The sequence below is a fragment of the Asterias rubens genome, chromosome 15 (genome assembly GCF_902459465.1).
Source record: "Asterias rubens chromosome 15, eAstRub1.3, whole genome shotgun sequence".
Taxonomy (NCBI): Eukaryota; Metazoa; Echinodermata; class Asteroidea; order Forcipulatida; family Asteriidae; genus Asterias; species Asterias rubens.
The window spans coordinates 7,810,722-7,832,071 of record NC_047076.1 but is presented as its reverse complement, the minus strand read 5'-3'; the positions used below and the strand labels follow the sequence as shown (position 1 = coordinate 7,832,071).

At 36.3% G+C, this 21,350-nt stretch overlaps 1 protein-coding gene across 1 annotated transcript in view; it reads right to left on the bottom strand.

The window, feature by feature from the left end:
• Positions 1 to 21,350, bottom strand: part of LOC117299995 (integrin beta-PS-like) — a 40,008-nt gene that overhangs the window by 14,600 nt on the left and 4,058 nt on the right. Inside the window, exons 2-10 of the mRNA XM_033783636.1 lie at positions 15,603 to 15,691; positions 9,028 to 9,138; positions 8,152 to 8,233; positions 4,912 to 5,043; positions 3,493 to 3,589; positions 2,770 to 2,854; positions 1,979 to 2,065; positions 1,197 to 1,280; positions 597 to 677 (exon numbers count right to left, since the gene is read on the bottom strand). Of these exons, the coding sequence (XP_033639527.1) occupies positions 597 to 677; positions 1,197 to 1,280; positions 1,979 to 2,065; positions 2,770 to 2,854; positions 3,493 to 3,589; positions 4,912 to 5,043; positions 8,152 to 8,233; positions 9,028 to 9,138; positions 15,603 to 15,691 (848 nt within the window). The remainder of the gene's footprint in view (positions 1 to 596; positions 678 to 1,196; positions 1,281 to 1,978; positions 2,066 to 2,769; positions 2,855 to 3,492; positions 3,590 to 4,911; positions 5,044 to 8,151; positions 8,234 to 9,027; positions 9,139 to 15,602; positions 15,692 to 21,350) is intronic.

Below are 21,350 nucleotides of genomic sequence, written 5' to 3'. Positions count from 1 at the left end.
CGAGTGCCAACTCAATTTTCTCAATCGACAACATAAAATTCTGGAATGTATTATGAGCATCTTTGTTATCTTTCCTTTGTCAAGTCTAGGTTTCGTTGCTGCAACAATATTTTCAAAGGAAAACAATTGTTATCACCCTTTCAAAGTACCCTTCCATTATATAACTTTGGAAGGGTGGTAACACAGTAACTGAAGAAAATCCAACAGAAGTTCCAGAAAATTATACATGGTTGACAAGGAATCATTTTTAAAATACCACCGCTAAGTGGTTAAAGGGTCTATGTACTTTTTGTAGGACAAACAACACAATGTCTACAGATTTACATTAAACTTACACAGTTTGAAGATGAGTAAAACAATGTCACGAAAATAATTTTCGTCTCGGTGCTCATGAGACGAAAAAAAATTTAGCATGTAAAAACATATTTTCATGACATTGTTTTACTCATTTCTCAAAAACTACAGCACCTCAGCAACTAATATTTCAAGGTACGCTTTCTACTATCATTACCTTGAAACGGTGTAAGTTTAATGTAAATCTGTGGACATTGTGTTTTGTGTTACAAAAAGTACCCAAATGCTTTAAGAAGGCTTACCTGTTCACTGGATGCAGAGTATTCATTGGTCCCACTGTCCATATGGCATTGTCCATCATTTAGCTTCACAATTCCTGCAAGCTGTCAAACACAAAATAACAAAATAAATCATTGAAATTTAAGAATCAATCTTAAATGAAATGTGTAAAATAGTGGTCTTTGGTTTGGTCTTTACGTATCACAACACTGCTTGTTTGGTTCTTTACAAAGTATTCAACAAAAGTGTAATGGTCTGTGTGTGTGGGTGACAGTTTCACTTCTACCAATCTTAATTATTCATCCGTTCTTCCTTTACGAGTCCTCTTAACTTCTCCAAATCAGCCTCATTGGGCAGTCTTTTATTTTGCCTTTAAATGTCAATGTCATTACCACAACTTTGGCTCTTTGTTTACATCTTTTATTCTAAATATTAAGACAACATCAAGCTTTAGGTTGTACATAAGTTCATTCTTGTAACCGTGTTGTCTTCTTTAATATTTTTATAGAAGTTTGAGAGACACCAGTCTAATTTAGAACTATTCCTTGGCTTGAATTCCACACAGTAGAAAACTTGTAGGCTGTATGTAGGTATAAGACATGTTACTTGACTTCTAAAATTACCTTTCCGTCACCAGCAATGTGGAATGGTGCATCAGTGGAATAAAGAAGCATGTGCCTTGCTCTGTCTCGCCACCCAATTTGCTCCTGGAAAAAAAAAAAAAAAATCATTTTCAAAATATTAATACAAACCGCACTGTCTTTGTAAAATATTCAAAAAGGTCAAATCCCCATTGAAAATCTCAAAATAGTTACTTGCACTTCAACCCTTTAGAGACCATAGCAGCTGCAAGCGGATTGTACCAAAATGGTCTTAGCGGCCAAAAATGGCTGCAAGATTTGACCCACTTCCATTTAAACCAGAGGGTCAGAGAAAACGTGTCTGACCAATCCCAGTATTTCCCTTGTTTGCACGAATGCTGTAGCAAGAATTGCGGTTGGTACCTGCCGTCACCGTGCTAAACGTGGATGGATTCAATGTTCTTGTGAAAATACTGTGACAGTTTTTGCTGTTTACTGAGCAAACAGCCACGGTATGCAGCTGAAATTTCACATTTGACTTTTACTGTTTCTTTCTACATAATTTTGCTTAAAAATAAGTATTACGCTGACAAAAACAAAAGATGACATTACCTTCAAGACCGAAAATTGAACTGAGCACAAACAAAACTATGCTCCCCAGAATAAGGCTATCACTTTGAGTCAAATAAAAAATCACATGTAACATCAGTGGAGATTATCCTGCTAATGTTTTGCATTGTAGAAATGTTTAAAGTAAAATTATCTGCTTAAATAGCTTGGAGAGCCTTAAAGTGGGAATGCCTGAAATCTAGATTATCTCATACCTTGCATACTGTAGCTTGCATCAAAGCATCTAATCCACCTTCTGGACTATCAAGATTCCCTGAAGCACGCACTTTGCCAATTTCCTCCTAAAAATATCAAACAAAATATAATAGTGTTAGTTGTGAGAAAATCATAAGAATAAACCTACCTCAACTATAAATGAACATGCCTGGCTTTAATATGACGTCAGGGTGACTGCAATTACATGAAACACACATGCACACAGTTTTGTACAAAGTTTTGCCCCCTGTACACCCAGTGCAGTTAACTTTTTCAAGCGTCAACCAGTCGCACACCCAGTGCAGTTAACTTTTTCAAGCGTCAACCAGTCGCTAGTGACTGGTTCAAACCAAATAATATAAAGATCGTACAGGGACGCAGTTTACAGAATGAGAAAGAGGACACTTGAGGGTGCTATTAGGACCTGTTTTTCGTGAGGGGTGGGTGCATTTTGCACACAAAAAACACCAAGTTAACAATTAATTTGTCCATATGATCATTTTATCTAAAACAAATTGTGCATGACAGAATTAAATAATTTACAATAGGTTGGAAAATGTAAGCGAAGTTTTGAAACAGATCCAAGTCTAAAATAATAATAATAATAAAACGGACATTTATATTGCGCAGTTACTTACATGTATATAAGTATACTCTACTGCGCATTACAAGGAATACCCAAAAAAAAGAGACAACAAAAAATTGTACTCTTTGAAGAAATACAGCACTGCTGCTTATACACTTTTGACAATAAACCTAGCAAAACGTTCATACGTAAATCCATACTTACAGAGAAGCGACTTGTTTCTGTTGTAAGGGGAAGAACATTTCTAAACCCAAATGGTGGTTGACAACCATCACATGGAGCCTGTAACCTGCAAAGTAAAAAATACAACAAAGTACAAAAATAACAAGTTTGAAAACTTCCACAAGTTAGTTACTATCCCCAAATTGATTTACACATTAATGATTTGATATAACACCACAAAGCTAATTACTACACTAGACCATTATCTTTATATGATATTCTAATTACAATTTTGTTTTAGGGTTTAAGAGCAATGCTCGAAACGCCTCTTGTTTTTGTTTGTTTCTTACCCAGACATAAATTTCCTTGAAGCCTTGCTTAAGTGAAGGGAACGTATACCTTTGTTTTTTTCAAACCATTTTATTGTTTTAATTCTACATAAATGTAGATAATACACAATAAGACTAGCCTGTGAAAATTTCACTTCAAAGGGTGGTAACGATTTTGAGATATTACCGAAGACGTTACTGTCAGTAATGCTTCTCAGATTCAATTGGGGGGGGGGGGATAAAATCAAATACACTTTTCAATCTCAAAGTGAAATGATTCTCAAAATACTTTATACCATCGAAAGCTGCTGCACTAGTAAACCAGTAAGTTTGTATTGCTGTTAACTATACCTTGATCCCTTTAAATTTATGAACATGGAATTTTCCCTTGCAATTGAAAGAGATGATAAGAGTACAATGTATGTGGTAGGCTTACTCTGATTCTCTGATGTCCACATATGGCATTTTCACCTTGTCTACAAAAGCACCGTATCCCAGCCGGAAGTCATTAGTGATGTTCCCCATAACCTTGGCTGCAGAGATGAGATAAAAACAATGTTAACAATTCTCATTAAAGCTAATGATGCCCAGGATTCAGGGTTACAAAAACAAAAAGGAATGAAATATTTGTTCGTGATTATTAAGCAATTATCCAAGAGCAGAGACATATTATTTTTCATGATGCAAATCCACACAACCTGAAATATGCACATTATGTACCCTTGACCCAAATAGTCTGGCCCCTATGTCAGGTTGAATCGACCGCATATCAATATATGTCATACCCTATGGGAGCATGACAAAATGGCCACCTTTGGGAAATATTTGACATTTTTGGGATGCAAGCTTTGATTACACTTGGTGATATTGTGAGGCTGGAACTAGATATAACAGATGTTGAAGTCAAGTTACAGCATAGGTTATATTAGCATTCATCATAATGTCTTCAACTACAAAACTTTGACTTGATCCTATTATTTATCAGTATCTAAGGCCGTGTCCGAAACGATGACTTCGGCTACAGCTACGTCTAGATCAGCACGTCTACCAGTGTTGAAGAATAGCAGACGCGCGCGATCTAGCCGTAGCTGTAGCCGAAGTCGCCGTTTTGGACACGGCCTAAGACTAGTTTTGTATGTACATGTAAGTGTAAGTCTTTTACACTTTATATACGTACTTGCACTTTTGATTTTTTACAAATCATGACAAGTTATCTTTTAATAAGTTTATTTTTTTCAACTCAATGACGCACCATCATTGAAAATGGACTCAACCAAAGTACATGTTTGTTTTTTGTTTACTCATAATATATTTAGTGCCATTTTAACAAGGCAGGGTATACTTTAAGTAATCGTCGAAGACCAGTATTCTCAGTTGGTGTATGCCAACTTGCGTAAAATAAGAAAAGATGGGCTCAATTGGTTATCAAAGTTGCACCCTCTGTGCCAGATTCCAAGGCATCTGGGAGTCTATGCAACAAGGGTGTGATATATGGCATCTGAGACCTGAAGCCTTTCTCAAGTTTAAATATGTTGTTGAAAAATCACCTCTTTCTCTAAAACTACATTACTTCAATGGGGGTCATTTCTAACAATGTCTTAAATAACATATAGCTCTCAAGTGCTCTTTACCAAGTAAGTTATTATGGTATTTAATTTTTTGAGTAATTACCGATAAGCCTTTTTGAGGTATGGCAGACGTGATAGTAGTGTACTGTTTGGTTTGGGTGTATACACACAATTTTACCCAAACCTTAAAGTGTTCTAGCATTGTGTCCGCCATATCTCAAAAAGGCTTATGGTATACACTCTCTTGATATTTTTGCTATCAAGCGAAGTGTAATGAATAGACTCACCTAGTTCATCACCAAGGCCTCTTAAGCTATCTAAATCATTGGCCATGGATTGAGACAGATCCATAACATAATACAAATCCACAGGGAAATCCTCTGCCTGCCGGATGTTCAGTTGAACCCTTGTTGGCTCGCCTGAAACAAACAAAAATATACATTTCATTTCAAAAACTATTTCAAAAAGCACAATGCAGTTATAATTGCACTGCAAATGGAACATAGAACTTTCTGCATTGATGTTATCCAGTCGCCATTGAAAGAGGTAAACCAATGATGTAAAACTTGAAATGCACAGATTTGTACACGCGGTGCACAGGATTGGCCAATGAGGGCACCCTACTTAAATGCTCCATAGACCTTTTCGCAAATACCGGGGCACGCGCGTAAAGCTTGGAATTAGGTGCATTGTGGTCTTGCTGGTATCCAAATTTGATCCATATCTATCCCACAATGCACCTCATTCAACAGTCTGCGCTTGCGCATCGGTATTTGCGATAAGGTCTATGCGTATAATGTCAATTTAGATGCTTCACAATACACCATGCTTCCTTATGCCCCTAAGTGTCATTGTCACAGTGTTCTTTCAAATTTGTAAGTAGACAATTTTCTCATAGAAGTTTCCTTGACAGACTGTGCAAGTCTCGCACAACATACGCTGGACATTTTGGGGACCACCTTGGACTCACGTATTTTGCTTTTATTGTATAAAGGGAACAAACTCGCACAAATTAACGGGTCCCGATGTTCAAATACAAGCGCAATCTATAAAAGTAAAACTCGGACAGTATCTGCTTGACACCAAATTTTAAACACACAGACATCAAGGCTGGTGGATTTCCCCAAAAGATTCAAGCCCTGGACATAAGATATCTCTATAAAGCAAAACTATGTTTACAAAGTGAACATTAAAAATTAACAAAATAGCTTTGTGTACATGGAACTCTACTTAAAACACAATGGCTCTTGTAAAACACACAATAAACTTCCTGTCTGTTATTATTTGCCTTGTTTGTTTTAATACATAAAGAAAAAGCTATTCCCACAAAAACCTTCCATCACACTTTCCCAGCGGAAAATCTTTAGAACGACCCCAATCAGTCTTATGTGACAAAGGGTTAGCAAGGTCGGTTGACAACACAGTGCACCACCATCAATTCAAAAGCTCCTTTATTCATGGATTCAATAAAAGTGCCGACAGGCAAAAACTCCATGAAACCTCTTGGTATTTACTGGGCTTTTAACATTAGGTTTCAATGGCATGGTAATAGTGGTGTCTATATCACACATGGCGACAGTCTGTAGGCTGGAGCAATACCGGAATTGTTGTTCTTTTAAAATAATGAACAGGGATATCTTTTTGGTTTACTGTTTGTTATTGTTGATCATCTGCCAGGAAGAAATGAAACTAATGCCTTGAATGAACTTTTGTTCTTAAACACAACATGTGCATATTTTTTTAAGTGTTAAAATGATTGTTGAAAAGGCGAGATGTAAGGAATTATCATAATGACCCCCTTGCTTAAATGGCGTACGCGGTTTGTCTGCCACACTCACCATTTTGGGAGTCAACACAAAAGCGTTTAAATGATGGGCCGCCTAAAATGCGCACTTTACTGTGTAACACAAGGGCAAATGGTTCCAAAAAAGGCACAACCAATGTTGTGATGATAACATCAGGTAAATTGGTTCATCATTTCCTATGTTTGTTTTCTCACCCACCTGTTTTGTGTATGGGGGGGGGGGGCTGATCTACAAGTACAATTTATAATTATCAACACAAATATGGCAGCATTGGATAACATTGTACAAATAAATTATTCTAAAAGTAAAATACATTGCTTGGAATGTTGATACAGATGCAGAATACACCAATATATATAAACAGATTAATTCGGGAGAAATCAATACTTTTGGGAAGTAACCAAATATCAACTGAGCCAAATGGGCTTATTGTTTCTGTAATGAACAGTGATTGAGTTACGGAAGAGTAGTATATCAAGAATATTTTGCCTGCAAGTGTAACCCCCCCCCCCCCCCCCCCCCCGCTCTATTTTCGAGCAGCCATTCTTTTCTTTGAATAATGAAAAACAGTATATTTGACACAAAGATAACAGCATAATAAACCAATAGTATATAGAAGAGTTTGCGGTAACACCATGTAATGTATCTTATTTCCACCATGCAAAGTTTCAAATCCTACAAACCAATAGTAGTTTAGTTAAACAGTAATAAGGAAAGAACACTCCTTATTACTTTTTCAACTAAACAGATTCATCTATGTTTTTACTATCGGTTGCATTGTATCCAGTTCTTTTGTTAATTATCCTTCGGAAAGAAAAACATTACATGTACATGTACATAAATGATGGTGTGAGAAGCTAGCTGCCATTAAAATATACTGTTCGAGAGAATGACATCAGAGTGATTGCTTCAGATTGAAGCTTTATATGGTTAAAAAGGTGTTTTAAAAGTAGAATAATGGTTCACATAAATATCCCTCGAAATTGTGTGGTTTTTCTTTTACTTTGTGTTGTAACACAAAGTAAAAGGAAAAACCACACAATTTGGAATCGAGGGATATTTGTGTGAATTAGTATACTCAACTCTTAAAGCATCTTGCCAACCATGTTACTTCCATACCAAACACTTTTTACAGACCAAAGCCCCCATTCCAAAGGCAATGTGTTTGTGCCTGAATAAATTTGTAATACTCGTCTAGTCAATTGTTCTTCCGTCTTGCAATAACAATGTTGACATCCTCCTTTTTCACACCAAGTGGTTTCCTGAAAGAAGTGTCCTTCACATTTAAACACCTATTATAATGTGTGGTGTTTTTATAGATTGAATTCATGGCTTATAATTGATACAGTAACATGTTAAGTTGTTTTAAAACCAACCAAGCTTTTCCTGTTCACCCTATTTGTTAGACATTTGGATGTGATGATCATCAGTGTTGTAGCTAGACCAATTTTAGTGCTTGGCTCCAAATCCACCATGAGCGAGCATTATTCATGTTTAAATTTTGGGCCATCATTGCAGAAATGCAATCTGGGGGAAATCTTTCCTGGGCAGCACAGTGTATTTTGCTCAGAGTGCTGGGTGAATTTTCTTAGTTCTGGGCAGTCCCGCCCAGCACCACCCAACGGCATCGCCCACAGCCCACTGTGGCTACGCTGGTGATGAAGCCTCCTAGCAAAGGAACAATTATTAATGTTTTGTGTTTATTTAAACAATTTGTCATACCTGGTCTCATATGTAATTTTATCTTTTGTGGATTCACTTGTACGATTTCCCCTGAGTCTCCTGCGTCACTGAGTGGCCTGGCCTGGAAAACAGAGGGATGTGACAGTGAATTTGTTAGTTTTTAAAATAAGAATGAGCTGAGAAGTTCATCATCATTATCAGGCTAAATTAATCCTTTGTTGGGCCATCAGTTATTTCCATTATCTTCATTTACTTGTCTTTCTACTTCATGTTGCAATGTTTAAACATATCTAACAACAAATCAAAAGGGGAACTGATCGGGTAATTTTGTTTATGATTTGGGTTTGAATAAAGAAAAAATAACTGGAGCAGGATATAACCCATGACCTCCAGATTGATGTATCGACGCTCTACCAACAGAGCTATCTGGCCCTAAGTGTTTACATGGAGGCCTAAATATAAGATTAGGGGGTGTAATGGCAGAATTCAGTAGTCAGTGTCGTAATTATGCCCTGTGCCCAATTTCATAAAGCTGTAAAGCAGAGATTACTGCTTAGCAAATTTCTTTTGCTTAGCAAAACAATGAGTGGTGCAGAAACAAAAATGAGTGGTAACACTACAGGAACAAAAATATTCTGCTAATCAAAATTAGGCAGGGAACATTAAAAACATTACACTGCGTTTTGGCTGGTTTCCTGTTTCTGCTAAGCAAAGTTTTTCAATTTTGTTTGTATCTGAGAAAAAGCATTGCGTGCAAAATGCTCCATGAAAAGCAGAAAAATGCATCTTGGCCGAATTCTTTTTTTTGCACAAGTTCGTGACTGTACAAATCAGCATTATGTCAGCCTGGCCGTACACCTTGTAGACTGTATTGTTGCTTCTTCATGCATGAGATGCAGTGCAATAAACCATTACCTCTTCAATGACGAGTAGGTTGGTGGGGAAGTTGAGATCCCTGTTCTTGCAGCCTCTCCGCTTGAGGTTGTCAGGAAGATCGCATCTCGAGTATGATTCATCGTCAAAATCCTTGAGAGGAAATCAAGTGAGGTTCATTAATTTTGAAAGATGACGAAGAAGAGCTTTCTTGTTCCACAACAAAGTTCAACCATTTTCTTTTTATTGTATTTGAAACCTAAAAGAATTATTTTTATGACTTGAAATTTTTATTAGATTGTTACGTGTAAGTTTGCCTTGAAGAATGGTCACACAAACAGTAGGGGCTACATGTATACGCTCATTTCACATTTGAGTTAAAACCTTTTGTTCTGGCCGAGTAACTAGCAAGCGCTGTGACTCATCGTGAACTGTATGTTTCCCAAAAGGTCCAAAATTAAAATTAAAACTAAATTCAAAACATCCAAGTAACGTAGATTTATGAAATATATAAACAAAGTGTCTTTACATATGTACAGCTGAAATGCCAGGGACTTTTTTTGTGTGTGGTTTCCGTGATCAGAAACAGATTGAAAAACTAGGTTTCCAGATCAATAAGTCTACATTAACGTACACTGCCAGCATGGGGCCAGTGATTGACAAGGGAACATTTTACCAGTAAAGGAAACCTGCCGCAAACATAATAAAGATGCTACTGTTGGCCATATTTTGGAAACCCCTTTAGTGTTACAGGTCAGGCTTGAAACATGCATACTTCACAGTAAGGCAACAGAGGCAATCACTATGTATACCCTTCTGGAATTGCCGTTACTCTCAGATTGGGTAACCTATCAGGGATTATTCTTCCTACGTGGAAATATTCGTTCCGGATTTTCGGCGATACCTCAAAAGCGCAACAACTTTTTTTCAACGAAATTTTTATATGTTAGTTTTAATGTATGCCTTTACATTGTCCATTATATAACGTTTTTGAACAATCGTACCATTCAAAAAACCAGGGATACTTTGCCTTTAAAGCTGGAATAAAAGCTTAAATATCTTGGTTTTGATGTGCTTGGCCTACATGTTAATTGAACATTACTTTCACCAACAATGTACAAAAATAGCAATCCTATTTTGAAATACACTTTAACTGTTCATGACAAGTGCATGAGGGCAAGGCGATGCAGTACCGGAGATATGATTTGGAACATTACAGTAAGCTTTTACTTACACATTATATTTGTACACACGAACATTGTGCACTTTTTGTTTGCTCAGTGAGGGCCAGTATATATTGTATGGGACAGAAAGCCAATAATAAGTATTAAACGTTGCAACAGTCCTAACTATGTTAAATTTACTTCAAGAAAAGGGAAATATTACTTTTCAGTAAAGTAGACTTGCTAAAATTACATGGTAACTACATATCATGAGCTTCCAATACAAATGAAATACAACACCCTCCAACGTGTACATTACTGCATGATGTACAATATGCATTAGGCCTACTTGACAACCCATAAAACGCTGGGTTAGTAATAAATTCTATCAAGTCATTTATTACACACCACATGAATCATCAAAACAGAGACTCATTCATGTACGGGAAAAGCGAACCTTATACATAATGCATGCTATGATCATAGAGAATATGATACATGTGTAATCATGCACCTGGTATGTTTTTTGCATTTTTAACCTTTGACCTATGTGCACACAAGGGGGCAATATCACTCATCCAGTCTGACTGAATTGATTCACGACCAATGCAATGTTGAAACAGATTTATACAAGAATACTTGAATGTGAATTTGTGTTTATAGGACTAGACATGTGGTTTTATAGTGCAGAAACTCTCGAACCACATCCTGTCTTTTATGGCAATAAAGGACATTGAGTTTTAAAGCATTGGCAACTGTCAAAGAGGCCAGTGTCACTTTCAGTGACCTAATAACAAATATGTACAAAAATGTATGCGCACAAAAAATAACAGTGAAAATTTTCAATCAATAGGTCATCTTAATCACAAGAAATCAAGGAAAAACCCAACTACTGTTTGCAAACAACAGATTTTGGACTGGCGAAATGTAGTTCATTATACAGTTACCAAAATTAAACATTTAAGACCACAGTACATGCATCATGTAGGGTGAATCTAAATATTTTAAATCTTTGAAATTGGTTACCATAAAACTTAATTGGTGGGAAGCTCTGCAGCTGTTTGATAGTATAAACTATTTTAAGCAAGGATTACCTAAATATGGTTAAATTTATATTTTTTCACATCAGAACATTTGAACCTGAGAGCGAGAGCAAATTCATGCATGAATCGTTTCTCAGATTCCTGAGGGTTGGTGTCCGCCCATGAATGCTGCAGCCAGGGATGCAGTTGGTACCCACTGTCACCACCTGGCTAAATGTGGTTGGATTTGACATTCCTGTAAAAATGCAATCTGTTTTTGATGTTTTCTCAGAAAGTAGACTCTGTATTCAACTGAAACTTTTAAAAGTGAACTTTTTGTTGTATCAATCTGTATAATTTTGCCCAAACTGTAAAATCAACATTGCATGACACTAAAAGACTCTATGTACCTTTAAAGGAAGCTATTAAATTGATAATTCACACAAAAGGAAAGTAGAGCGGAATTCACACGGTGTTGTTGACAATGAAAGTTGTCCTAAATGTATCTTCCCATTGTTTGAAAAGTAAACTTAGGAGGGGATGGAGTTTCATGGTATTGGGGTGTTGATTTTTATAAAGACATTGTCTGATCATTAGAGATATTGTCTGATTATATTGAATGAAACATGAGAGACAATGCCCGATTCAATTGAACTGAGATACATTGTCTGATTCAATTAAAGGAATGTTACAGAATTGGTAAGAAACAAAAATCTTGAAGATCACAGATTTACATAAAACTTACACGGTCTATTGATGATGATTGTTGAAAACATCCCTTGAAATATTTCTGTCTGAAATGTCATATTTGATGAGGAATAAATAATCTAACTTCGCGTTTTGAGTTTATCGCTCAGTGAGCGTTTTATTCATTTTTATTTTGGCATCGATGCAATGCAAAATTTATAATCGGTTTTTCACTATTCTCTCGTGACTCAGATGGCCGATCGATCTTAAACTTCTACAGGTTTGTCAGTTTACACAAAGTGCTTACACTTTCAGCAACTGTATTGTTAGCAAAAACCAATTCTGTATTGTTCCTTTATTAGTCATGAGAGAAATTGTCTGGTTCAATCGTCATTCGTAAAGAACTCTTACCCATATAACAACCATCATTTAATTTCTCATAAAACAATAAGACCATATGGCTTGTAGCTAAAATTTTCTACTGGAACAGCAATCTTTTACAAGACCAAAATCAAAATGAGGAACACTTCTACAATTCTACTAGTTTAACATACTTAAACTGTTTCTATTTGAACATTAAGAACACTCATTTGTTTACATTAAACAAAATATTCTGATGAATCTGAAGAGAATCTCTTCAGATTCATCAGAATATTTTGTTTAATGTAAACAAATGAGTGGAGATTAACGTACAATGTAGTAGATGAAAAATTCACTCATGGGATTACAGATTTACTACAGTTGCTTGAATGCCTAAAATGCATGAAAATTAGTTGCATTGCGCCTTTCTTCACTGTTTTTGAACCCACTAGTTGTGTTATCATTTATGAGCTGAATTCATTACAGTAAATGAGTCATGGTGAACTAAAATCCACATCAAACAATGTACGTGACAGAAAGCAAAACAAGAGCTCTTGAATACTTTTGTATGTCACAGAAATTAAAGGAACATTACAGAAAAGGTTTTGCAAACAAAACTGTTGCTGGCAGTGTTAGCACTTCATGTAATCCACCATACATAAACTGACAAACCTGCAGAAGTTTGAGATCGATCGGCCATCGGGTCACGAGAAAATAGTGAAAAAACGATTACACATTTTGCAAGACATTGATGCAGACAAAAAAATTAATAAAACGCTCACTGAGCGATAAACTCCATGCACACGCAAAGTTAAATTATTTATTTCTCACCAAATATGAAATTTCAAGCAGAAATATTTCAAGGAATGTTTTCTACTATCATCATTATTAGACCGTGTAAGTTTGATGTAAATCTGTGATCTTCACGATTTTGTTTTCTTACCAATTCTGTAATTTTTCCTTTAAGAACAAGTTCTAGTGTTTAAGAAAATGTAGAAACCCTATTGATTTAAATTAATACGTATACCATGTACATACATAGCACATCATTGAAACTAGTTAGCCCTCTTTATTAGTTTTTGAAAAGAATGTAAAAAAAGTTTGGATTTCAGACACTCTAATAACCTAAGGAATACGACAAAACCTTTCGTTGTTTTAATGGCATGTTGATTGCATGACAAAATGCAAACAAAATGAAGGGATGAGTCATCCAGACATTTGTCATGAATTAACAACGGGAATCCACATTAATACAGGCAAGATTCCCAAGAAGTTTTTCAAACCCAGGGCATTATGGACAAACATTTTTGAAGTTTTGGCCTGAGCAACTAAATTGAAACTAATGTTTTTACTTACTGTTTCCATCTTTAAATTAAAAGCCCTACTGTGCAACCTGGGCATTTTTTAGTTGCCTATCTGTCGCAATTTATGCCTATTGACCCGATACGTTCGCTAACTTGCACATGGAAAGAATCCTAAATATTGTTTGGTTCTGTCTTAAATCCCAGAAGTAGGTTTTGTGGTCATGGCACACTACATGAGCGCTTACAACTTCACAACAAAAACATGTTAACCAAATACTAAAAAAAAACATTATAATGGTACAAAACTTTGGCAAAATGTCAAATGTCAAACCAAACTATCACTTTACAACCTTGACAAAAATGCTTCCATATATTACTCTGCGCTTGGGTAATACTTAATGAAATGACACTTGGGTTGAATCAACTTTTGGAAGTTTAGGTTGTGTCTTAATTAGCAGCTGCGGCTGCTGCTGGATGGTCACATGACCATGTGTTGAAGAATAGAACACCCATATTGCAACATCCTTAACAACAGCCACAGCTGCAGCCACTAATTTGGAAATGGCTGCTCAAGGAAGGAGCACAGCATTGTTCCTATGGTAAGGGAAGGGGCACTTCTACATATGGGTAGAGGGAAAAATGTAAGTTTGAAATGGAACCTTGCAGAGGGCACCAAAGCAAAGCACAGGGCACCACAGTAATTTATGTGGTGATGTAGATTATTTCGAGGCCTGCCGTTAAATAAAACCCCTTTTCTACTCCATATGACCAATCACTTGAAACCATTGAATGGTTTGTGAATAAAAATAGAGGCACAACTGTGTCCACAGCAGCTGTGTGCAAGTGTTTCTGTAAACATACTGATTCATCACACTATTGTAGGCTGGTATGTCATTCAAAACCAATGGTCAGAAAGTAGGAGGCTAAGAAGAATATGTTCCCTCGTGTACTTTCAAACTTTGGAATTTCATCTTTGAGAAAGTAGGTCTGGAATTTAGTTACAGAAGACACTTCTTTTGGAAAATCTCAAAGTCTATGGGATGGCCATGACCTCTTTTGCCCCTGGTCTTGCTCTTGGTGCCCCTTCAGAAGTTTCCCATAGACTTTTAGCTTTTCCAATGCCCTTTGCAAAATGTAAATGGCTTCTTGCCCTCTCAAATTTCAAATTCCAGACCTGTACTGGTATCATTTTGAAGGGGCATCAAGGCCAAGACCAGGAATATTATTAGGCCATGGTCCCTGTAATTCCAATAATCCGAGCCAGTATTTTAAACACTACCCCACCCCCCCCCCCCACAGACCCCAAGTAAGTACTGTCAATACAGGTAATACCTTTAACGGTATCTGTTACTTCACTCAGTTTCATTCCATTGATATGATTGCTCAAGCGTGCCAACATCAGTTTCCAGAGACTCAATATTGACTACGGAGTGTTTAGCTGCTTCATTGCTTGATAGTTCCAGATTTGTTGGGGTCATGTAAATGCTTGAACAATGAAATATCCTCAATAAAAAAGTATAATAATAAGCAACTTGATGAAAATTTATGTACTTCTTCCGAAAATACTGACCACAATCATTTAATAATGATGAAATGCTGTCTGGTGTGCTTTTTACCCAACAGAGAAAAACAATCAGACTGAAAGCATTTTTCTAGGAATAAATTGAATTGTGTTTGTTACGGTACGTATCACAACAAAACGTATACACTTAGTTGTATACAATAAATACTAATATAATAAGCAATGCAACTATTCTTAATAAAATATAAAAAAGGTTGAAACTTATTTCAACAGGATTTAAAGGGATACAAACACTTTTGAATGTAAACTGTATGACTTGAAATCAACCAGGTTGAATGATTTAAACATTACAAGTATAAAAAGCCTGTAGGGACTTTATAAGCAAGCTCAGTATTTTTGTACAGAAACCTTAAGGGCCTTATTTTTCATTGCTTGAATCTCATTTGTTCACCTGAATTGTGCACCTAACGAATGAAATAAGTTTCTGATTATACCACCCGCTCAGGTAGCGAAATCTACTCCCATGGGCAAAGTAATTATTTTAAGAAACTATTCTTACCTTTCCTTCACACCATCCACAGAGTGGGCTTTTTATGATGCACTCATCACAGCTTTCAGCCTTTGTGCACATACTGTCTGTAATTGCAGCTGCGAGACATAAATGAAAATTTACATTATTTAGGCTTCAAAATCTTTCCAGAAACCTCAGCCTGGAATTTCCTTCTTGCGGGAGACTAAGCCTAGGGCCTGAAATTTTACACTGGACCGCACTGGCCCAAGTTTTTAGGGTTATAAACTCAAGACAGGACAAGTCTGGTGATCAAAGAAATATGCTCAAATGATGAGTTTGAGTCTTACAAATATCTTTCAATTCTGCTGAGTATCACCCATAAAACTAAAGAGATTAAATCTTCTCTTACTATTTGTTCAATGATTGACAAATTGTTTGTTCAGTTGATAAAACTGCATTCTCTCTTTGATTCTAATCAATAGGAGACTTTCCAACGCTAGGCGGCAGCAGACATACCGGGTAAATTTCCATTGTTTACGTAGTTCTGAACATGCGCATAATTCTGAGAACAATGGATTTACCCGGTAAGTCTGCTGCCCTCTATCGTCACAGAAAGTCTCCCATTGATTCTAGTCTCTTTTCATTTTGATTCTGGTCTTGTAAACAAGATCCGGTTCCAGTACAGTAAAGATTCTGAACTACAAGTCTTGCGTTCTCGTGGATTCCCCCCCCCCAAAAAAAAAAAAAAAATTAATAAATAAATAAATAAAAATTCAAACCCCTCAGAATGACTTTTGGTTTGGAGACATTTTAAATCTTTGTTTCTCCATGATGGAACGGTAGACAGCAAAAAGTAATGCATTTTCGAAACAAATTTGTCTACAAAAACAAAAGTCACTACAGTGTAGTCCTCATCTTCGAGCAAATTTGTATCCTGATTGGATGATCCATGGAAACAAGAATGTGATATCAAGAACCCATATTGCACATTCTATATCCCACCCACCCTGCATTTCCAACTCTGCGTATTGGGCTATGTTAAGTTGGAAGTTTGCATTTAAGCTAAATTTGTTAAATCATGCAGGCTTTTGGAAGTACAAACATAGTGTTTTGGTGTCACATTCCAACCTGGCCTTTGGCTTTGACAGAAGCAAAAAAGGCACTGCTAAATGTGAATATCACAATTGAATTATACTCATGAGAACTGAACATGTTCATGTTGCGGCTAATTGATAAAACATCACCTACACTGCATCCCTGCATAACGCGAAATGCATGTTTTTACGCTCCTTTGGCTCTCGGGGGGGGGGGGGGGGGGTGTGGGCGCTTTTTGAGCATGTTATGTCAGGCAAGGGGGTTAACGAGGCTACTAATAGGCCTGAACCATCCTTATCTCTGAACAAATGTTCTTTAGATGTACACTGGGTTTCCACTACTGTTACACTATATTGCACTGTAGATAAGTGCTGTGATTGGTACATTCGCCCTTTGAGAAAGACTATCCAACAACATAGGTTTGAAGGCCACTAACAAGTTTTCCACTGAAATGTAGAATGGCATCCTACGTACAGTACTTGAGTTTTGTTGCACAATGGTTAACATTTGACCCATCTGTGCAGCAAGTCAAAACACTCCCATATCCACCCAGCAGGCAAATATTTTGACTAGTGTCTATTTTCAATGAACTACCACACATTGACAGATGAAGGTTCTCTTGATGGATTGGTGGTGCTTGTCAGAAATAATAATGAAATTGACAGTGTCAGTAGGGTAAATTTCATATCATTGCTAAGCAGATGATTGTCTGAGAGTGTGTCTTTGGGGTACTCAGATAGATCAACAATTCACTTTTTTACAAGGCAAAATCTTAAAGAAAGTCTCTACAAGAGATATATTTACACTGGATTTATGCAAACGGTAGTTTAAAACAAGACAATTCCTATTCAATTCTGTCTTCTATTTTTTTTCTAATTTTGGACTAAAAAAGCAAGAGTACATTGTAATTACCACATGAGTCAAATAATTGTATTTTATGGGGGAAAATACTTGTAACTGTTGGACTCATTTATATTTTAGGTTACTGGCTCACTGTTAGAACTACTTGTGTCTGGCCATTAGCCAAGTGTGGGGTTTTCAAGCCAATGCATTTCATGCAAAGGCACTTTATAACATTTTGGATGGATCTTGTTCTTAAATCAACATAACATTTTGACATCTTAGTTTAGATTCTCCATGATAAAAATGTACCTTTTCTGTTTTAACCTTTTGATTGTTTTAACCCTAATGAAATAGGGCCTACAATAAAACTAACCAGTGAAAATTTCATTACCAAAAAGTGGAAGCGTTGTCAACGCATGAAAAATAATCTTTAATTAGAAAATAGAATACACAATCTGAGAACAGTTTTATGCAGAAAAAATTATCAAACCGAAATGCTTTTGAATATCCTCTAAAACCACATTCCTTTCAAGGGAATTGTTTCTCAAAATGTTATGCTCTATCAACAGCTGTAGTGTTTCAAACCAAACCAAATTAGTTCTTAAAGTGGACACTATTGGTAATTGTCAAGACTAGCCTTCACAGTTGGTGTATCTCAACATATGCATAAAATAACAAACCTGTGAAAATTTGAGCTCAATCGGTCATCGAACTTGCGAGATAATAATGAAAGAAAAACCCTTGCAACACGAAGTTGTGTGCGTTTAGATGGTTGATTTCGAGACCTCAAGTTCTACGAAATCAAATTTGTGGAAAATTACTTCTTTCTCGAAAACTATGGCACTTCAGAGGGAGCCGTTTCTCACAATGTTTTATATCATCAACCTCTCCCCATTACTCGTCACCAAGAAAGGTTTTATGCCAATAATTATTTTGAGTAATTACCAATAGTGTCCAATGCTTTAAGGTCATTAATTTTTTTGAGTAATTATTACCAAGGTATATCGACCCTTTTAACCTTGATGCAAGGCAATTTGATAACATTATGTACTGGGAGTTTAAGGCCCTACAAAAGCTTCTTTTTTTTTACAATGAAGCAGAAACTGCCATGAGAATTGTTATCCTCTGATCTCTTAATATAAACTCACAATACACAAAAACATTTATGTAGATAAAATCAATATGAGCATTTAAGGCTACCGATTTCCTTCCTCCATGGTCTGCCCTGATTTAACTGTTTATCACCTTGTTTGTTTACTGCACAGTTCAAATGATAGGTAACATAATTGCATTCTATTGTCCAGGTAGACAGTCATTGATTAGTCATGATAGAGAGACATTTAACATCTGGAACTATGCATGAAGCAGGAGCGCTTATGGAATGTATGACAAACTGTCTGTTACGCCGCATTGGTAACATTTTGTCTATGTCTTTGTAATTTTGTGTGTAATTTTAAAAAAAATCTTAAATCTAACACCATTATTAATATGTAAAGAACGTTGTAAACATAATTAGGAAAAAGAGGCAATTGCCTCCAGTGCTCATGGTCTCTATTGTTGCCCTTAAAATCCACTAGAAGTTAACGATTAAGTATTGGGTGTTCTTTGCCAAGAGGAGAAAAATGAATTGGTGCCTTCATTACAAAAACAGGTTTGAATGGTATCAAACATATTGGGATAAAGAAACATCTGTTGTACTGTAAATGAACACAATGTTCAAACTTGACATCAGCCGTCTTTTCTCCATGATCAGACCACGTACATCATGCCATCTTGACCAAAAAAAATCGCATCTCAGTCTCACCTTGTGTGAGCTGATCCAAAAATGACTCACATGTAGTACAGTAATAAACTAAATTTGTACACACGTACCTGCATACTGTACAAAATGAAACGCCTATTGACAACAACATGTTTTATTTGCATAGTACTGTTTGTATTGCATAATGTATGATAAGTGCGATATTCAGTTTATGCATAAACAGACCATTTAATCTAAATTTAACATACTGTGTCATAAATATATATTAAAAAAAATAAGCCAAGTAAATTTTGACATCCCACATATTTATATTGGGTACAAATACAATGTGATGTTTTTGTATTTTCTATTTAATACATGTATCTTGTTCTACATTTCAATGAAAAAAACAACAACATTCAATATTACGCTTCAAGGCCATCGTCCTTGTACATTGTCACGTACATTGCAAAAACATTTGACAGAATTGGCCCTCGCCTTCAAAACATTGAGCGACGCCCGTGCCTCCAGGACCCCAGTAATGATTTGTAGCCTCTCCAGCAAAATTTAATTTCAGACAAGTTTACAAGATTAGAAATTAATAATGCAATAAGGGTATGGAGTGGAGTTCTCTGCACACAATCGATAGTACCAAAGTAGCGTCATGTATGCACAGCCTTTAGTGCTATTCACATGACAACACTTTAACTTGGGTCCATTGCTTAATTCTAGCAAGGTTGTAAAATATAGCAATGTTTAGACAAGATTTTGCTAGAGAACTTGGACAAGAACATTGTCCTCTCACACAAAGTACATTTTGTAAAATACTACAACTGCACAATGTATGCTTCAATTAAGCAAGGGACCGTTGCTAAAATGCTCTTGTGTGAAGGGGGGGGGTGGGGTGGATGAACAATATACCGTTTGGTCAAATTCCATTTACTGTTATAGTTTATGTAAACTCTAACCCCTAGGGTCAAAGACTTGACCCCGAAGACTTAATGCCACCCCACCCGAATCCCCCCAAATGACCCTCTGTTAACACAACACCCAAATGTTTGGACTTAGATTTAAGATTGGTTTAGCTTTTCCATTGGTAAGCAGCTATTAATTGGGCATGAAGGCTCACATTCTAAAAAGTCAAACAATTTGCTGAAAAGGATTTGAAGGATTTCGGACTGTACTGTAGGTTTTTAATTTATTAGACTACGGCATAAACATAGACACAAATATTTGAGATTTTAAGTTTGCAAAACTGAAATCCCATGATGGTTACTTTTCTACTTGCCAAAACTGTGTGAACGAGGTAAAAGGTTTTTTTGTGATTTTGTTTACTGATTCCTTATTCAGACTGTTATTTAATAAAAATGTATTCCATTCAGAATCACCACAAACTGTTTCTGTTACTTTGTTCAATAAGTTATCAAGACACACAACAGCACACAACCGTATTCAAAAACCACATTGCAGGATCCAGGAAACATAATAACGTTTCCAAGATAAAGCAAGCACCGTTATAATGAAATAAGTCATAAATCACAGGATGACCAAAATTCCTGGAATATTGTACCACATTCCACATCCAATACACATCTTCGTCATTTCTCTCATGAACTCATCCCCCAACCCCAGCATCCTCCGTCCACACAAGTCACCCATCCTCACTAATCTAATTGCAATGTATAAGTTTCCAATTTATTAGATGGTCCATAATTCATTGCAATCTGTGGGTCAATCTCATTGCTACTTATCCTATACAACTGACTGGCACCATATAAGGTAAACCTATCATGTACACATGTGTATGGATGGTACCATAGAGCAACTGATGAAGCATTCTGCAATGTGTACACTCATCTTGGTCAGCAGCATCTCTATTGGCATTGGGCTGCTTTTCTGAACTACTCATCTTGCATGGGACATTTTACCGGTATTACACGCATCAGCGGTTGAATGGGTCATATGGTACGAGGTGCACAAAACCTGCACTGTATAGCCGGCATGCATACCCAGTGAATCACGGATGGCATAATGCATTACTAATAAATGCTTGGGCAGCCACTAATGTCTTTATTATTAGAAATGTTCAACGTTCTTTAACGTGTACTAAATACAGT